At 38.5% G+C, this 21,015-nt stretch overlaps 1 protein-coding gene across 18 annotated transcripts in view; it reads right to left on the bottom strand.

Annotated features, from left to right (window-relative positions):
• The window catches only part of LOC117413987 (membrane-associated guanylate kinase, WW and PDZ domain-containing protein 1-like), a 130,411-nt gene that overhangs the window by 7,297 nt on the left and 102,099 nt on the right, over positions 1 to 21,015 (bottom strand). For 10 of the 18 annotated variants that reach the window (XM_058999665.1, XM_058999668.1, XM_058999667.1 and 7 more), the window contains 12 exons: positions 20,842 to 20,945; positions 19,870 to 20,013; positions 18,667 to 18,852; positions 17,794 to 18,414; positions 11,290 to 11,321; positions 9,025 to 9,253; positions 6,482 to 6,573; positions 5,726 to 5,918; positions 4,549 to 4,848; positions 2,491 to 2,694; positions 600 to 693; positions 363 to 438 (listed from right to left, as the gene is read on the bottom strand). In XM_058999665.1, the coding sequence (XP_058855648.1) occupies positions 363 to 438; positions 600 to 693; positions 2,491 to 2,694; positions 4,549 to 4,848; positions 5,726 to 5,918; positions 6,482 to 6,573; positions 9,025 to 9,253; positions 11,290 to 11,321; positions 17,794 to 18,414; positions 18,667 to 18,852; positions 19,870 to 20,013; positions 20,842 to 20,945 (2,275 nt within the window). The remainder of the gene's footprint in view (positions 1 to 362; positions 439 to 599; positions 694 to 2,490; positions 2,695 to 4,548; positions 4,849 to 5,725; positions 5,919 to 6,481; positions 6,574 to 9,024; positions 9,254 to 11,289; positions 11,322 to 17,793; positions 18,415 to 18,666; positions 18,853 to 19,869; positions 20,014 to 20,841; positions 20,946 to 21,015) is intronic. The other 8 variants (XM_058999658.1, XM_058999666.1, XM_058999654.1 and 5 more) reach the window with 5 other exon arrangements.

The following is a 21,015-nucleotide window of genomic DNA, read 5'->3' as shown; positions in this document are numbered from 1 at the left end:
CCTACCGTGGCCCTAGACTTTGAATAGTAGTATTAACAAAATTGCAAGTGCAAGGTTTCTGTCTACCGAGGCCCTAGACTTTGAATCGAAAGATGAAGAGATTGGTGTCAGAAAAACTAGTGATGCTTTGTGTTGTAGATGCCAGGTCATGCCAGTGGATGCTCTTTCTTCCTGCTGCACCAGTACAAAGCGGTGCATGCTCCAGCATTCAGATTTTTGAGCATGAGAACCACAACCTTATGGTTCATATCATCTTTGTTGGTTGTGAGTATGAGGGCACTGACCTCTTAGAAATAAGCGCATGCTGGAAACAGTACAAATTGTGAAGAAGAAATATAAGATGTGGGATAAACTAAAATTACCTGTGCTTGAGGTTGCGTTGTTGGTGGTGGGGCCTTAAATTCATACTGAGAATCCTGTTTTGGTTTTGCATTGTTTCTAAAAAGATTTAAAAAAAAAAAAAAAAAAAGGTAAGTGCAAATAGAATAATGGAAACGTTCTCTGACACAGCTGTTAATACAAAAGAGCCATCTTAAAAAAAACTAGATCATTAAGAACAATCCAATATTTGCACTTGCAAAATGTGAAATATCACTTACCTAGCCTCTGGTGCTGCCTGCTGCTGAGGGGTATGTGTGGTTGTTATGGTTGCAATCTTTTCTGCATTGGTCAATAAGGACGCATTAGAGGATTCTAGATGGAAATGAAAGATAAAAGGATTAGAGTCTTATGTCATAGACGTCCAGATTGCAAACAATCCTCAAACTGGACCATTTCATTAAGCTATTAGATTGCATGACAAGGCAGAGTCATAAAACCGATTTCAACACATAGCTTCACATATCTGCAAAGAAATTGCTCAGGTAACAACAGTTGACATTAACGACTGTCTGTGGCAGTTTATTACATCCTCCACTCTCTGTAAAGAAACACAGGATGGAGCAATATGGCAAGCTTCTGACTGTTCATAGAACTGACAGAAAAGTCCTATGATCTCTGAAATAAAAGGATTGATTTTCTGTTAAACGTGTGTGTGTGTGTGTGTGTGTGTGTGTTGCTCTCGTGCAGTGGTCACTTACTCTGGCACTTCAGATATATTCCTGTCCAGGTCTTTATTCCAAGCAGGTCCTAAATTAGTGAATTGAATCTGCTAAGGATCAACTATCTAATTCAGGGCTTGATTTGAACAAAGACGGTGACTGGAATGGACCTTGCATGCTACAGTTTGGAACCACTGCTCTAATGCTACACCCTTTGTGTAACATTGTTTATTATATTTTATTGTTTTAATACAAGAGAACAAAAAACTGAATGAGAGAGGCACCTTCAAAAAGAAGCCCAAAGATCATCTTTAGGGGCCAGTTTAGTTCTGTTTTTGACTGTTTAATTCTGGTCCCATTGTATCTAAGTCTGTAAAACATTATTCTCATGGTACAAAAAAAAAACTCTCCCATTACACAAGAAAGTCCCTGTTTATTACAGCAGTGCTAGAGAAAATGAAATCAGTGATGGTTCCATGACTGCTAAATTGAATTGCTTAAGCCAGGAGCACTCGTTATGTAAATACATCACATTCATTATATTTTAATGTAAATCTGATTTCTTCACCATACACGTCAGCAAAATTCATTAATTCCTAATTTGGTTAGTGCACTGGCAGAGCAATATTCCTGAGTGCATGGACTGATCTGCATATAGAGGAGAACCTAACGAAAAACACATTATTCAAATACACTGTACATATGGTTTTGTGGAAAAGATGTTCTAAATTATTGTACTGCATTCTATATTCTACAGCATTAAAGGTAACTTTGAGTTTCCTTAATCTAGCTGCCATACTTTATTTAACAGACGGCTAAACACAAGTAATGCTTCATATTAGATTGAAAGTTTAAATTAAGCCACATTTATGCCTCCCTGGAGGATTTTGTTTTCAAAGCACTGCAATGGTTATCTAACTCTTAGAAGGCATGCAAATTTCACTGGCAGATAAACAACTGCCGCTTGCAATCAGCTGTAATGGGTAGGATTCAACAGTACTCCTCTGCACGAACATAGGGAGCACAAATACAACTTTAACAGCTATAGGAAACAATTCAAGGACAGTGGCCTCCAGTTCACCTATGCAGTTCATTTCCCCTCATTCAGGTGTGGTTTAAATCACTGTTACATTAGTACCTAAAGTCTGTAATGACAGATCAAATTAAATGTGGTATTTATGGTTATATTATACATTAGAAGAAGTCAGCATTACTTAATTAATCAAAACCAGTTAACTACATTACTTAAATTACATGATGAAATATAGTGCTACTAAAATATGCATATACAGGGGAGAGAACTGATTGCAAAATCTGACAATAACATTGGCGAGAATGTTGTCATGTTACGTCCTTCTGACACTATAAACAGTGACATAATGTGAGCTGAACCTGTCTCCCAGACCTTTCATTTACTACTGCGCCTCTGGTGGCATTTGACTTCACTTACCGTCTCCTGGAATGATTCGTAGCGTGACAGTGTTTCCAGCTTCTTTGATTAAGTTGACGATGTCTGAGTGTGACTTATTGGTGATGGAGCAGCTGTTGACAGCCAGGATTCTGTCTCCCACCTTCAGCTTGCCGCAGCGGTCAGCGGGGCTCCCCTCAATTATCCGACCTATTTTGTGAGGCATGGCCACACATGCATTTCCCGCTTTTGTATCATTTTGGTTTGTTTGTGTCATTGATTCATTTCATTGATTGATTGATTTTGGTAACAACGGGAAAAGGAAAAAAAGAAAAGGAGAGGAAAGGGGAAACAGAAGGTTAAGGGTTAATTATCCGAGCCACCAAGCAAATTTCAGACAGGAAAGTCCCAAACCCCAAGGAATACATTGGCAAAGAATCAGGGTGAGCATTGATCCAATTAAAATATTGCTTAATATTTAACTTTAATATGCTCTGATTGTATTCTTCAAATTGTTCTTTGACTGTTATGAACTCTCATTATTATGAATATGCTTAACTCAATAACTAATAATAAAAAGGGATAATTATTTAACACTGTTAGTATATTACATATTACAGTGAGTGTTTACTCCTGTCACTGCATGCAACTCAGTACATTAATGTCACACTGAATCTTAACAGGCATTTTGGCTGTATGTACAGTATGCCACAGCATAAAGAAACCAGCATTGGAAATGATGGAGCTGCAGTGCTCTAATCAGAAATTAACTGACAAAAGAAAAAGCCTAACAGTCTGGCTTGTCATATTCTGCATCTCATTTCTAAACCACAAGCATACAATACAAGCACAGATAAGACAGAATTCTTGCCAATGTTTTCTTCTTTCTGCTTCAGAAAGGCACATTTTTAGACCTAATGTGATTTGCTAAAGCAAGAACCTCAGTCATACCACACCAAGATACACAGTGCATGCATTCCTTCTAAATGCAGATCATGAACCGTGTCACAAGTAATCACCTAAGACAGTAAAAGGGAAGGCACAGGGCTGCCAAACAGTAATAGGGAATAACCAAGCACCGCACAGCTTAACACAGAGACTCCATGCCGGGCATCAGGAAGCTGCAGAACGCATCAAGTAATCACTTATAAAACAATGCATTATATTTACATAAAGAATATTTTCAAAACCATTTACTGTACATATAATGTATGCATAGTATGTACACTGCATGCAAGTATACATTGACAGTAATCAAGGGTACTTGTTTAAGAAGCAAGTTTATACAACAAAAAATCATATTGAGGCAGTTCATTGTACATATATGCTATGCTATTATTATGTTACTTAAAATGCTTTGTCGAATTGTACCTCTCTGTTAAGCACAGTTACATAAACATTATTGGCTAAACATTAAACATTATTTATTTTTTTATAAATTTTGTAGTCGCCAATTGATTTTACCCCATTTTTCTCTCAATTTGAATTATTCAATTGTATTTTAGGCTCAGTTCACCGCTACCACCCCTGCTCTGACTCGGGAGCGGCAAAGATGAGCGCACGCTGTCCTCCGAAACGTGTGCCGTCAGCCGACCGCTTCTTTTCACTCTGCAGGCCCGCCATGCAGCCAAACCAGAACTACAGGGTCGTAGGACAACACAGTTCTGGGTAGCTTACAAGCAAGCCCGCAGGCACACGGCCACTCTACAGGGCTCGCTGGTGCACGGTGAGCCGAGGACACCCTGGCCGACCTAAGCCCTTCCTCCCCGGGCGGCTCTCAGCCAATTGTGCGCCGCCCACTGAGAACTCCCATCCAGGGTCGGCCTGGACTCGAACCGGCGACCTCCAGGGTATAGGACACATCCTGCACTCCATGCGGAGCGCCTTTACTGGATACACCACTCGGGAGCCCCCAATTCAACTATATTTAGACAATATAACGTGATCTTACAAGCAATTAAGAGGTTTTATTTTTTCACAACAAAAAGACAAGAAGAGGCACATTCAATAAGCAGCCTCATTGTAAATTTGGAAATCCTGGAAAACTGGTGAGGCAATATCCATGACCACTGGAGCGACCAGCAGGCTTTAAAAACTTACCAAAAGTAGTTCCGGCCTCTGGTCGGCTGACTGAAGAAACTATCACAAAACCAAAGCCTTCGTTCTCTCCGCGGCGGATCTCAACATCGTACGGCTGGACCGCGGTGCTGACTACAGCACTCCCGCCCCCACCCCCACTGCCGATGCCACTTGTGCTGCCGCTCCCCGAGCTCACAGTGTTCAGGGAGTTCTGGCTTCCCTGCGGAGTCCGCTTCTCCTCCGTCAGGGAGGGCGCCTGGTTACTGCTGTGATGGGAGGAGGCAGGGGAGGCCGGGACCTCGTTTTCACCTTTTGACACTGCTGTGGTACCATAAGGAAAAGAGTGTTATTTAACAGCACCGAATGCAGTAAAGCTTACAGACGCAGTGAGCGAATGTATAGTGCTAAACTGTCACACCAAGGTTAAAGAGATTAGCAACAGTGTGTTATTGTAAGCTGCTATTGCTACCTTCAAGAAAACCTCTGGGGCAATGGTTTATTACATTTGGCCTGAACAATGCAGTCCCTTTATTGTGACACCTTGCAAATTGAGTCTCCCATAATGGGTTTAACTTCAGCACAGCAGACACACATTATGTTGTGGATATTCCCATCTGAGCAATTTTCCATGTCCTGCGGTTTCACGATCCCTGAACTTTTGATGATTCATTTTGTAGCCGATAAATAATTATTACATGAGAAGACATCTGGAGGCTGAGCACTCAGTCTTTTTTAAAATGAATTTTGAACCACCACCATTCAGCATGGACTGTTCTATTGTTCCACACTATTTTTTTGTTGCATGCTACATTTTGATAGGGTGTTATACATTACAAAGTATGAATCTGGATTACTGTTGGCTTTCACATAAAATACACTAAAATCTTTTAGCGGGATTCAAATATGACATGCCTATGCTGTCCCAATTTAATGCAAAATATTAAATTTTTTCTCAACTGACCATGATTTTTGAAAATTACACAAACATTTTAATTTGGGATTGGGGGCATCTTTTTTCATCTTGATATGCCACAGCGAGTCTCAATTGTTGTGGCTAATATAACTTCCCTTTAGGGTGCTGTTCTTATTTCGTGTTAGAAATGTCAAAAAAGAAATGTCAAAAAAGTAGAAAGTCCTGAATTTTCAGCACAATTTAATTGGCAATGTAACGCATTGCCATAACCTTTGCCCAACTTGCCTGCATATCCTGTTTTACGCCTCACAGTAAGGTTCACATGCCCCTGCTTGGCAGCCTGTTGCATCAGCTGCACTACCAGCTGGTGGGACTTGGCTACGACTGAGGTTCCGTCCACACAGATCACCTCATCTCCTGACCTGAGACGCCCGTCCTCATCTGAAGCACCGTATTTCACTATATGACCAATATAAATCTGTACAGAGGGAAAAAAAAAAATACTCAATGTCTTTCTCATGTCTCTATTGCTTGCACTGATGGAAAAGAATATCCATTACCCTTATAGCAAAGCACTGATGAATAATGAAATAGCCTCTATGAACACACAAACATTTTTCATGAGGTGTCTGCTTGCTTTTTTCATATGGAGTGGATAACAAGACATATCTTTTTTTTAATAATGGTCTAGAACATTTATGCATGCCTATGAATATAATTACCTTTTTCTTTCTCCACAATCCTTATTTTATATTAAAACACGACTTTCTTGAATAATTCATCTAAATAACTCATTGCATATTACCATATGCAAAAGCAATATTTTCTTTTACTTTAACTACAGATTTTAGGCTCATATTTACCATTCAGCAATACATTTTGCAGCTCGTTCCTAATGGCATGTTCTTGTGAATTAAAACTGGAATAGTACTGCTTTGCGAGAAAATGCAACAATACATCTGTTTGTACATACTGCACATACATACAACCAATGAATATCTATAACACAGGGATTAGCAGAACAACAAAGCCACTACTTACAGGCTCTCCTGGTTCATTGCCTCCCAGAATTCGAAATCCAAACCCTGTGTCTTTTCTCCACAGGAAAATGTCCTGCTCCTGATAATCAGGTTCTGAAGGGGACACAACGAACACCTTATTTAGAATGGTTATCGGAAGAAAATGCACAGTTATATCAATTTTACAGCCTTGGAAAGCAATTGATAAAATGTAATCAAAGGTTTCACAGCTGAAAAGGCCTAAATTGCCCTATCCAATGCTTTTCACTGTAAATTACACCCCATAGTAACAGCTATGTAGCAGTAAGAGCAACCAATTGTGAATCACAGCAGTAGCCTTTCTTGGATGTTTGTTGTTGACGGGAATTGTAAAATGTAGCTGCAATGCCCAGGCCGATAAGTCAGGCAGCCTTTTAAAATTGATGTAAATGAATGGTACAGTATAGGTTTGCCGAATAAACACAAAGAGATTCAGGAAAAACACTTGGGCTTCAAATACAGTTGAAGCCTACTGGAGCTTCATAGTATAGTGAGAAATTACAGCGTGCACACACATGAAAGTCTTAAGCTTCTCTACAACAGAATCTGTAAGGTGTTGATAACATGGCAAGACTGCTTGAAAAACAGAAAAAAACTGTATCAGAACTAAACCTAGTAATGTCCGTATACTTTTTTCTGAAATCGTTCTAATAAAATCTAGCTACATTTTGATTTAGGAACTGTGCACAGCCTTTTCAGTGATCTAAATGGCTCACTATTACACACACTATTTTAGTTTGACAAGAGTAATGAATCACTGAAGAGGCTTAGTGCCAATAAAATTAAACATTTAAAAGATGCATCACTAAAGTAGAGCTGATTCGGTGTAGCTACAGTTCATGGAATATTTGTAATGTACAAGTCAGCAAATTTAAGATGCTGACAAAGCACAGATGAAGATTAAGAGATAAAAAAAAATGTATTTTAAAACTGGCCATGACTGTTACCATTGTACAATATCTCAAGATCTGTAATCTAGCTTTATTTTTTCAGTTTTAATGAATTCCTTAGAAAGCAGTGCCCAAACACAGCACAGCACTGCCAGGACAAACCACTCAAGCATGCTGTTCTCCTGCGATGGACAAAATGGCTGCTGCAGGGATGCCCAGCATGTACATTTTCTCACTTTAGCATTTGGCAAGTCTGCAGTCACATTGGGGGCACCAAATGGGACATTTCTCATGCTCCAGTTACTCACTTCCATGGCGAGTTTATAATAAAAAACAAACAAACAAACATTCACATCCAAGCTGAAACCCAGTCCATTGTTAGCAAACACACAGCTGTGGTTACTACAGCTACAGTCTACAGGTAAAGTCTAATCTTGTGACCCAATCTGTGTCATACCCATACGTATCTACACTAAAGCATAATGGCTTTTAAACCGCAAACCATCAAAACAAATTCCTAGTCCAAATGAGACAAATATTCAGACATGTGTGTTTTCCTCACATTACTAGAAGTAGAATGCCTAAGGCAATTCCTACACTCCACATAATGAAAAGAAGAAAGCCTGAGATAAACGGTACAGCCATGTGCAAACTACCACCAGATAAACAACCTATTCTGGAGCCCTGAATGTTAGCAAATAAGCAGTACTAAAAAAAAAAAAAAAAATCGGACAATACCGATAAACAAACTAGAAAGGTGTCTTTATTCTATAAGACACATTTCACCATCTGCCATTAATACTTCTTTAAAATATGACAGCCTGCTGAACGAGTTAGGCTAGGTTAACAGTATATCGCACAAGTACTAAATTTAGCAATTTTCAACATTTCACATTTTTTTGATGTATAATGTATATCCAATATATTATTTGTATTTAACACCAGTGGTCGGTCAACGTGTTACCAAGATACTGAGACTAATTCTACAAAATCCCTTAAAATTACAAAAAATATATACATTTCATCTCAAGACTACCTGTGTTTTGCTTCTGTTCTGACATAAGATGACTTTGGAGAGAGTAGCTCTATTCAAAGCAGGACACACAATTTGCAGACAATAATCAGCTACAGCGCTTGAATAATTAACAGAATTCCAGCTGATCACAGCTGATAAAGCCTGGGCATATTGCTTGACAATAGATTAAAACAAAGAAAATGAAGTGTTCCATAATGTAACAGTATCGCTTGTGCTGGGAAGCAGAACATATTGCAAATGAAGTGACTCACCGGCCCTGGACCTGAAAACACTTTTCCTTCCTGCCAGCATTTGAAGAATATTTGTTTTAATTGAGTGGCTTGGCCTTTTACATATATTTCAAGACAGAAGGAAATGTATGCTAATAATGTTGTCTTATTGTAAATGCACATTTGTATGACAAATTGGGATGACGCTTAAGAATTTATTATTGGATGTTAGTATGGTGAAATACTGTTGGTGGAAAGGACTGTGAAAGGATGTATATTGTAGATTCAAATACAGTATTGGAAATGGTCAGAATACTGGGCATATGGAAGCTTACTACCCTACCTCTGCCACTGTCACTAGTTCAACTTCTATGAATCTCAATATACTTACGCCTACTTTCATACATGCTCCTTGACTGAGCCCAGATTTTAAAGGGATCTGGCTTTTTCTGTGCAGAGCCGTCCCCTGGGTCTGGTGCGGGCGCCTCGCTGCTGTTGTTGTTGTTGGGGTAGCTGGGAAGCACTGGGGTGCTGTGAGCTGGGGAGTCTGTGTGCACACTACGGTGGCTGGAAACGCTGTGCTGGGAGCTGTTCTGACTGTCTTTTCTCTCAAGCTGTTGCTGCAGGATCAAGGCAAGACACACAAAGAGAGAGCTTATTATTGGACTTCAAGTGGGTGTTATTCCCATACACAGTCCACTGTGCATATACACCACTCAGGGAATTGTATCATATGGACTATTGTAAGTAAATTGATTCCTAAAATGATTTTCAATTCAGTTTACTATCTGTAAAATGAATTGCATTTGTATTTGGAAGCTGTTATTCGTACATAACCCTGGGTAGAAAATGCATAACAAATTGAAATCCTCATTTGCTAATTCATTTAAAGCTGATTCATTGCATTAATAAGCTGATTTTATTTATATTATTATTATTTATTTCTTAGCAGACGCCCTTATCAGGGCAACTTACAATTGTTACAGATATCACATTATTTTTTTTTTTTACATACAATTACCCATTTATACAGTTGGGTTTTTACTGGAGCAATCTAGGTAAAGTACCTTGCTCAAGGGTACAGCAGCAGTGTCCCCCCACCTGGGATTGAACCCACGACCCTCCGGTCAAGAGTCCAGAGCCCTAACCACTACTCCACATTGCTGCCCCTTTAACATTAACAGCATTAGTCATTAAGCTATGTAGAATGACTCAAAGTTATAATACCATTATTCACATTTAATGGCACCTTCTGCCTAGGAAATGCATATTTTCGATGCATATGTTTAGATAAAAATCGTACTATAATTGAGCTAATGCATGTTACAAGAATACAAATCAAAGCTAACCTTGAATTTTCTCATTTAAAAAAGAATAGCTTTACCCATTAACATTATTCCCAGGCATAATTTAAAGTGCACGCCCCACATATCACAGTGTATAGCATGCAGAGCTTGATTTTTTTATTAGACCAACAGAGAGTTGAGACTCATCTGTATGTGTCAATCTTTTTTTTTTCATATAAAGCTGAAAGCATTTACTGACTCCATGAAATTCACTGGATATCTAAACATAGCACATCTCTGTGTTTCACCAACACCTGACACAGAAGCACACTGAGACTGACATTTCCACAATCTGAGAGGGAGCACAAACCAGGTTTTCCCCTCTCAGCCCTAATCCAAACTGACAACTGGGTCTAGGCCCAGAGTCATGTGACTTTAATCAGCATCACCTCAAGTCATCGCACTCATTGCCATAGTTATTTCCACGCTTTCTTCGTGGTCGAGCAGAGAACTTGTACTGAGACTTGGGATGTGAAAACAGGAGATTCTCCGTTTGGCTCAGTCTCAGATTCCACATCCCAACCTGCAGTACAGCCCCATCACACAAATCACAGTCCCAGCCAGAGGCAAATATTCGACAGAGAGGGAGGCAGCTACACATCAGCAGAACACTGATGAGAGAGCTGGTAGAGGATAACATTCTAGGAATGTTGGGAAAGGAAAATGTCCACCTTTCATAACAGGCAGCACACAAGTATAGGTGTGATTGAAAGCACCAGTCCACATTCAAAAAGCCCCCACACAACCATTTCTCCAAAATAAGAAAAAAGAAAAAACAGAAATACATTTAATGCCCAATCTAAATACATATCTTATTTTATGACAGGGTTACATCAGGATTGAAATACTGGTGATTTTCTGAAGCAACAGTTTTTGATTCATTGACATGAATTATTAAACTTATAATCTTAGTGGGGGGAAGTAGCAAAATACGACAATATTCTGTGAAGTGTATCTATTTTATTTAAAAAAAAACAACAAAATAATGCATCAAATTCTCTTTTTTTTGGTTCACCCAGCTATTGCAGGCTGTTATGAAGTAATTACTGTAAGACTGCCCTGCAATGAGTTGGTGTATTCCCACTGCAAACTGGCACCCTGCCTTGCATGCCAGGTGGTTCTAATTCAGTAGTGGATCAGGGGATGTAGGTAGTGCTGATATTTACAGTGATGCATATATGAGCAAAAAAATTAATAAAAAAAAACACAAATTGTATTTTTTCTTTAATAACTGCAACACATCATCCATAAAGAAAAACCACAGAAGGAAAATGACAAAGGAAACAAGAATGACAAACATCAGTACTCACCGGCATTGGACCTTTCTTTGCAGCCACCAGTCCTGTAAAGCAGCATCACAAGAGAAAACCATTCATTATTAATGTAAAATTGTTACCTTCCCCACAAGAAAAACAAATCCCACAACGGCAGGTTCCTATGTAGCCGTTTGTGGAGCAGTGGTAGCCTCCTCTCAAGCGCCCGAGTTATCGGTCTGTTCATAAGGAATTAGAGTCGAACGAGATCTATCTGCATTAGCTATGCTGACTTGTGCTGCAGCAGCCCTGGAGGGCTGGCTAAAGAAATGCACAGACCTCAGTGGGCTGGGAAATTGAATACTTGGGCAGAATCTGAACTATTACCCAGCAAAAGGGATTCCAAGAGACTTGACATAAAATTAAAGGCACGTGACATTTTTTCTTTCACTGAAACCATCTTCAAAATGTATTTTCACCTATCAGCTCTGCTGGTAAAGGCATGCATACTGAATAGCAGATCTCTCTCTCTCTCTCTCTCTCTCTCTCTCTCTCTCACTCTGTTTTCTCTCTCCCTCCCTGCTTCTTTCGCCTGTCTCTCAATGCCTCGCTCCCTCCCTCCCTCCCTCCCTCCCTCCTCTCTTTCTCTTGAAAATAAATCAAATTCAAATTGCTTGAATTAATAATTCCATACACAAATACAGAATCGTCAAGAAGGACCTTGATAAAATATTCTGAGCAGCATAATCCATGTAGGTCAAGTTGTAGATAAGAAAGTATTATTATTGAACCAAACATAATGAGGCAGGTTTATAAGCAAATGTGCAGTTATTATTATAATTTTTTTTAACACATCTAGGGTTAAATTCCTTACACAACAATGCTGTAAATTGTAAAGAACCTGCAAAATCTATCTATACGTACATGTCTTCCAAACTCCAGATTTACACATTTGAGTTGGTCTTTTTCTTACACTAAAGCCTTTCATTGATTAAAAACACTAATTTGCAACAAGGAAGTGATTAGTTGAGAAAAACAAATCATCCAGGAAAACTATTGTACTCTTAATTACCTGCATCATTGACTATATTACCTTCGAATTCTAAAATAAACACAGTACAGGGCTTTCAGACCGTCTCAGTGTTTCAAGAGCAAAAACTGTTTTTATTGTCCTTTAATTTTACGAATGCTCTGCTCAATAAAATATGAGCTCTTGACATACAAGAATTCTGGAGACATGGTTGTCCTACAAATTGTCGTACATTAATCATATGCACTATTTTGTGGGCCCTGCAAATCCTTTCCATGCTAATACCATCACACAGTGTTTTAATTTGGACAGCTATTACTCACTGTGCAAATGATACAAGTCTTAAGCTTTATCTGCAGCGTACTGTCTTAGCAGTGGTACAAGTCATTAAATGTTAAAACGTAACAGCTCCTTGCTGCACTACAGCCCTTCCTACATGATTTATAATTAATTACAGCTATTTCAATTTCAAAGGAATGTGTAAAATGACTGGGGAAAAAAAAATATTGAAAATCTTTGGCCCTTCTGTGATACACACACACACAATGTCAGACAGTGACGTTTCTCATAGACTGTGTTCACTACAGGCATAGGATTGGTAGAACTGTACACAACAGTGACATTAATTCACAGTGACTTCAGACTAGGGCTTTACAAAAACAAACAAACAAGGAAGCAGCTTAATAGATATATTCATTTTTATGTGCATGATTGGAGCTCATGGAGAAAGAAAACACACAATTTATTTTTCTAAAAAGGCTGTTTTTTCAGCTAGCCAGACATACATATTAAGACAAAATATTGGTATTACACACACTGTAGCTGTAGGGACAGACAGATAAGGTACTGTACAAACCTACAGTAAATATAATATACACAATGGACTACATGTGGATAAGGATGTAATCTGTTTGGACCGTTTCAACTCTTTCATTTAACTTAGTCGGGTGCCACAAATATAGCAGTGTGTATAAGAACTCCAGGGTCCATTTTAGTTGGTGAAATGTTAATACTACCATGTTCAGCAAATGTTTAGCCCCGCAGACCTGTGGAATTCCCATTTTTAAAGAAAAGGCTATAAAAATACTGATCCCCATGAAAGAACAGCTAACTTTAAATAAGGATAAACATAATAGCGTGTCCATCCTACACTGACATCAGATTAATCACTTGCCAGTTGCCATGGCGCGCCGAACCTCAGGTCGATCTGAAATGTGTCAAACTCAGCAGACACTAAATTAAACCAATTAATGGCACGATTATCATGTACACATAGAGGATAAAGGGCACCTCTTACTGCTGGCCTGTGAAGAACAGTCTCTGACAGACCAGCCCATCTGTCAGACAAAACGCTATCAACAGGCTTGCTGAACGTGAAAATTGGCTTCTTTTCAGTGACACGTGGATATTTAATTTGAATGGCTTTCTTTCAAAAATATGAATAGCTTTTTAAAACATTTTAAAAAAACCAGTTGGTTTCAAAAGCCGCTCTGTAAAATTGGGACAGAACTTCCCTGAAAATAGTTTTATTGTGTAAAAATAAATTAATATACAGAGAATAATATATTGCGCCTTCAGAGACAGACTTCTGCTTCACACCGAGCCATTCAAACATGGCTCTGGCTGGCTCTGGGGGGGGGGGGGGGTGGGGTGGGGGGTTGATATAATCAACTGTGAAAGCTAGCACAAGCAAATGGCTTCAGACATATCCTGAAAGAAATAGCTTACAGTGCTGACAACTGCACAGCACAAACACTGCTATAAATGTATTATCAGCAGAATTACTCGACTCTTTCTCAACAAATACACAAGATACCTTGGGGAAACCATCCGTTATGCATATTCTATACACAACTGTGAAATGTGTTGCCAAATAATATTTAAAAATTGACAAACCTGTTAACTTACACCACCGAAAACATAATAAAATGAATCTTTATTAGTTTCCATGTTGCTCTGTGCTCAGACGCACTATGTAAAACCCCATCGCAGTGCTGCTGCCTATTGTCCAGTAGAGCAGACAGAAAAAGGGTGCATTTCATGAGCCTTAAGGATCTCCAGGTATGAAATAATAATAAATCACAATTGTCATTTAATTTAAATTCTAAATAAGTGTGAATTATTATTGTGAGTTATTTATGGCAACACCAACTTTTTCTTCCATGCAAGCAACATCTTCCAAATAAACCACTACACCGCCAACAGTCAGAACTCCATGAACTTTGACTTACGAATAGAACATTTTCATTCTGACTTCAGCCTTGATAACACATCCCCAATGTGACACTATGCCTAACAAACCTCTCAGGGGAGTCTGCATTAGAAAAAATACACACAGTACTATATTCCCACGGACTAATAGTTTTCTGAAATCATACAGGCTTGGTCACACATTATGAATTTGATACCTAAACAATATACTGTAGATCCTTAAAAAACCCATTCAGCACAAAGCTACAGCTAACAAAATCCATAATATGTAATAAGATTCTGTATTGTTCCCATAAGTATACAATACCTAAACTCTCAGACATCGGAAATAGGGCATTAGGGAACATTCCAGGAACTGCTATGTCTGCAACACAGGGAACACACTTTAAAACAGTGGCATAATTGAGAAGATGAATCAGTGGTTTAGGAGAGTACTGCACTTCTGCAGACCAGTAATGGATAGCTAATTAGCTTGGATCCATTTGTAGGGAATACTGTTTTTTTTCAAAATGCTACACAAGGTATATATTTTTTTTCTAATTCATATTCATATTTGCAATTTGGTTATTCCAGCCCAGTCAACACTTCATGGATGTGTTTAATTAAAATCTGAAATAGAGAAACTAACAATTCCTAAAGTCAGTTATTTTAACATATGCCATGTCATTGTTCACTCTCCTTGGTTGTGCGTTTCCTTTTCAAACAACTGTGCTGCTTGTTTATAATTACTGAAGAAACCCACTCTCTCAAAGGACTCACAACCCCATCACCTCCAAAAAACCCCAAAAAGCACAACCAGACATCTGAATATGAACTCAAGCTATTCTGCTAAATCCTAAACAATTAACAGTAATGGCTGCAGTTAAATGAGAAACCAAGAAAGCCATTTCTCTACAGCCTAATGATGCCTGTACACACACAATTTGTTTTAAGGCCACTATAGGCAACTGAAAGTTTAAGATAATGCAATTTAAATGAACATTTCCCCACAACCTTATATAATTAGGCTAAATACAAAGGTTGTTTGCCTTGCGAGCTAGCAAATCTAGGTTCATTTCACTTTGCTATTCGACCAACACAGTTCTGATAAAGAACCACTCCCAAACTTGATCTATTCTATAGGCATTATAATCTAATAGAATGGTGAATGATTTATCACTCATAAAAGGCAATATATATGCAACACCATCTTGTTGTGCAAAAGGAAATTATTAAAATGCAGGATTAGCATGGACTTTCAAACAGAATTCCACAAAGATTTCTATTTCCAGACAGTTAAATTCCGTATTCAGAAGGCACTTGACAATGTCTAGTAATATTTGCAAATTCTTCTTCCAATGGAAATTAAAAAGCATTTCATGCAGGACACACAAAATACCCTGTGTTTATTACAATTAGAGTCTGTGGTGCCTGGAACAGATAGTTTTACTTTAAAAAGAATGCAAGATAACACAAGAATCTGACAATTAGTAAGTGGATATAAAAGGCTGTAATTGCAGCTGCTGGCTAACATGAAGAAAGACAATGCAGCAAAAAAAAAACCCAAAAACAGTGTATATCATCACGGGTAGGTTCCTTAAAAATCAGCTGGTACCCAGTGACATTAGGGTTTCTGACTGTGACAATGGAATCGAAGAGTACAATCAAAGTCCTGTTTTAACGACAGCTCAACGTGTATTAACAAATTATAAACAGACATTAAAACAGTAACCTCTTTACTAAAAGCTTCAGTTCTGCTGCTTCTATTTTCTATCAATTGTCAGGACAGCAAGTATTTACAATACATTTGCAAATAATATTTTCTATATATATGCGTTTATGCAAATCATGGCTGCAATAAGCTTTTTTATATGACACAACATGAAGTAGATATAGGACACACAAATTCAAAAATCTGTTATATAATCTAAGCAAACCAATTTGCCATTTGAAGTGATCTTCCTGGATTTGAATATCAAAGTAAAAGCTGAATATAAACATGTCTACAATGTTTACAGTGCTGAAAATGTTGCTTGGCACCTAGTCACTCCAGGGTGAATCACTGACCCCTAGCTACTACCTCTAACTCGTTAATGAATCGATTGAACACAGAAACATTTTGCACAACTCTGTTCCAAATCAAATACCAATTTTAGATATCTGTAATTAAAGAAGACTGGCATGTCTCAAAACAATGAAATAAAAATTATAATAATGACATAATGAAAATCTATTCGCACTACGAAATCACGTCTGAAAAAAAGACAGTGTTTCATTCCCACTACAGTATATAACACTGGGTCACACATCATCTTCAGCATGTTTTTATAGGCTCATTAGCGACAGTTGACCAAATGTGATTCATTAATAAAAGCAGCAGACCTCACCGAACAGTTTGTCATTAATTCACCAATCGAAGTTTCTCATTATAACCATTTAGTGTTACAGGGCTGATTAACTGTCAGGCATTACTCAAATTATGACTCTACTACCTATTTTCGACCCCTTCTGGTTGCCAAATAACAACCTGTTTTTCTTGCTCAGAAGGGGCTTCTTAGAAGAGCTCCCTGACACCAGACCATTCTCCAAGAAACACCTTCTAACTGTGCACGCAGACGCCTTCACTCCAACTTCTTTCCATTGCCACAGTCAGTGGACACTAGTGGCCATCCTATTTAAAACTTGAACCGCATAGGAGGCGATCCTAGCAGTGCTGACTTGGACGTCCAGACATGGAGGCAGCTTTACAGCTTCCAGTCTTCTTATATTTCTGGATGACTCTAGATACAGTGCTTTGGCTGGCATACCCTCTTGCTGGCTATGTGACGACTGCTAAAACCTTCCTTATGAAGTGCAATGATGGCTGAGTGGGTTTACGAGGAGGTACGGCTCTTCCCCATGGCTTGCTCTATCTATATTAAAATCATGCTTATAAAGCTTACATCTACTCGTTACCACTTCTAATTGAGTAACACGTGTTAAGGTTTGCGACGTCTTTTCGGAAATCATGTTTCTTTTTTATTTTTAATGTTAGATTTTGAAATGTCACATTTTTCAATTTTCTATTAAATATATGGAAAACTACAAAGCAGTATGTAATGTTAAATGTACATTATTCAACAGGTTTCATTCGACTTCACGAAGCAAAATGTGATCATTCTAGGGTGATGCAAAGCTTTTGGCCTATTCTGACAATGAGATCAGAGCTATATTTTCTATTTAATTATAAGAGACATGCTAAATGTAATTAATGTGTTTCTCATATTTGACTAGCATAGGGTAGCAACACAAATATTTTACAACTGAAAAATAATAATTAAAAAAAATAAGTAAATAAATACCTCTTTGAACCAGCATTGTCACTTCGCTTCCTTTAGGGCATTTACTCAACATTTCCACAACTTGATTATGAGTCAGGTTCTGCACATTCTTCTTGTTTACTTCAATTATAATATCCCCTTCTTTTAGGCCTCGGCACCTTGGATAATCAACAATCTGTTTCACCCTCTGCCCACCACCGCCAAGACTGTCTGCAATGGTAAAACCAAAGCCTTTGTCTCCTTTCTCCATATGAACTGTAATGAGTTCAGGCTGTGTTGCAATAGAAGATGCCAAGGTGACAACATCACTGGGGTAACTATGGGAACCATTGGACGTAACCTCAGCTGAAGGACTATAGGGTCTTGGCTCCTTCATTCCGTTCATGTTTCCTGTTTGGCTACTGTGGCTAGATGGCGAGTCATAGTTTTCTTGGCCATTGACAATGATGGGCTCCTTGTCCACAATTGCCACAGAGGTCACCAAGCTGGTGTTGGGGTCATCTGGGTCAAAGGGCAGAGGGTAACCCCGGCACAGTTCAAGGTCCACCATGGCACCAATTGGAATGGACTGGAAGATTTTCACAACCTGAGCGTGTGTATATCCCAGTACACATGTGTCATTAACACTTACAATAACATCACCTAGGAGAGACAAACAACAATAAGGTAATATTATATTCCTAGTACATAAACATTGTAGTAAGTTGTCACTTGATTAAACAGCAATTGCTTTTTTAACAAATATCACTGACGTATCAACTTAAACATCAACTGCTTACGCATCTGTAGTGTGAAATAAATTTTACGCCATCTTGTCCTTCAATAAATGTATTATACACCTCCTTAGTCCCCAAAGTGTAGATAGTATATTCCTAAACAGAAGGAGGTAACTACCTGTCTCCATTTTTCCATCGAGTGCAGCGGGCCCATCAAGAACCAAGCTTTTAATCTGAAGGAATTCGTCAGGTTCATCTCCACCAACCACAGTGAAGCCAAACCCTCGCCTGCTTTTCTTTAGTTTTGTGTGGATAAACGTCCCGTTAAGCTCGGCAGGGTTTCTGGTGAAGAATGCCTTTCCTGCTAAAATACAAAATGGACATGAATGATTAAAGCTGTACAACACGATTTAAATGACCGTCTAATAGTGGTATGGATCAGTAATTAAAAGATGTAAGACTAGTACAAAAAAATAACATATTAAAGAGAAATTCTGATGATATGCTTACATTTTATATCAAATGTTAAGTCTGGAAGACAACTGGCAGGTGGTAAGGTCTTATTTCTAGTATATTGCACCACTGGATATAATTTCAGCAGTCTGAACATACGTTTAAAAACACAAGGAGCTGGTCTCATCTTGTCAGCTCTTATACGACTGTGGCGGAGTGTCCCGCCCCTATTTATTATTATTTGTATTTTTGTTTGCGGCGCGGATAAAAGCGCAGCGTCTTTTATTATTATATTTAAAAACCCTGTGAAGATGCATGGCTGATCAGCTACTGATTATTTAACTAGCTGACAGTCATGCATCCTTACCAAACGCGTGCAGACTCTGGCCGAGGGGTAATAAGATAATTAACAACTAGTTAATCCCTCGGCCAGAGTATATAAACCTGCGGCTCTCTGCACTCGGGGAAGGGTAGAGAGGAGAGTACGGGAGAGCGGAGAGAGAAAGCGCGAGAGCATATAAAATTAACAATTGCTATATTTAAAAAAATATACTTGTTTCTATTTGTTTGGCCATCGCGCCTTTTTGTTTTGTGTTTTGTGTAAATCTTTTGTTTGTTAATAAATACACTGAATGCAATTGCATTCAGCATCACCCGCCCATTCACTGTTGTTTGGTTTCTGTACTTCCTGGTCCGTGACCACTGCAAGCCAACCTGCCACAACGACACAGTCGCAGTTATTTGAGATATCACTGACAGACACAAAAACATTTCTGCTTAGTTGGTAAACGTTCTGCCTGCCTTTGTGCAACTGATAAATAATGACAACTCCAACATGTTATCCTGTTCCAATCCTCTGCCTTCATTAAGCTGCTACAGCACCTTCTTTCCACACAGCTAAATACAAATCCCATTTGTTTTCTCTCACCATGTTGTTGGGGTTGTTGTTGCGGCTGCTGCTGTTGAGGTGGTAGTGGTGGGGGTGCTGCTTGGGCCTCTCTATAGGTCTCCTGGTGGTTTGAAGCATAATTGGCAAGGGGAGTCCCAGCAGACGAGTGCTCCTCTATCCATTCTAGAAGTAAAAGACCACAAGAGTGGTGTTTAATATCCTCTTCCAGGTCGTCAACTTTAGAGTGTCTCACTTAAATGATATGTCAGTGCACAAGACATCTCCACCATACGTGGAAGTAATAATATCTGAATACTGTAGCTACATTCAAATGATGGGGAACAAAGGAAGGAAAGTAACTGCTGTACTTATCCCCCTCACCCCAGGAAGAAAAAATAAAAAAGGACAAAAACAATATGCCTATTCATTATTTTATTAAATTACCAGGACTACATTGAGGGTTCCAGTTATTTAGGACACGTTTTGGGTTCAAGACAACATGAACACCCATAGCTAGTCATTCTCTCTTTGTCTCTCACATTTTGAAATGTGTAGGCTATGTGGTGCTTAAAAATTGGCTAAAAGTACAATTCTTAAAGTAATTATAGAATTAATAAACAGGACACATACAAAATAACATCTTATTTGAGGATATTTCAGAATACTGCATACATTTAAGAGGATCAAACTTATAGTTGTGTAACCACCACTGATTTTGAACCAAAGGAAACAAATATAAGACAGGGGTTCATTTTTAAGAACACGTACATAAAAAGGTACATTTTCTAACAGTAAACTATGTTTACATCTTTAAATCCAAAATTACTTATTAATGGTTGGATTTTTATTGCTGTTACAATCAAAGTGTTTATTTCTATGAATGTCTACAGATGACTGTTTTCTTATTGATTAAAAATAATAATAATAATAATAATAATAATAAACTAAGCTTAAATGATTGATAAAAATAAAACAGATATAAATGGTGCCATTCCTGGCTTTGGAACGAACCTCGAATGTATCGCTCACCTTCTGGTGGCTGTTGCTGTTCGAGCTGTTTTTTCCTTTTGGCTTCCAGAACAGGATTTTCATACTGTGTCTTCCTGTTGATGTGACTGATGGAGAGAGAGAGAGAGAGAGAGAGAGAGAGAGAGAGAGAGAGCGAGAGAGAGAGAGATGCATTGA

The sequence above is a fragment of the Acipenser ruthenus genome, chromosome 25 (assembly GCF_902713425.1).
Source record: "Acipenser ruthenus chromosome 25, fAciRut3.2 maternal haplotype, whole genome shotgun sequence".
Taxonomy (NCBI): Eukaryota; Metazoa; Chordata; class Actinopteri; order Acipenseriformes; family Acipenseridae; genus Acipenser; species Acipenser ruthenus.
Note: the sequence above shows the minus strand (reverse complement) of the source record. Positions and strands in the feature narration are given on the sequence as shown.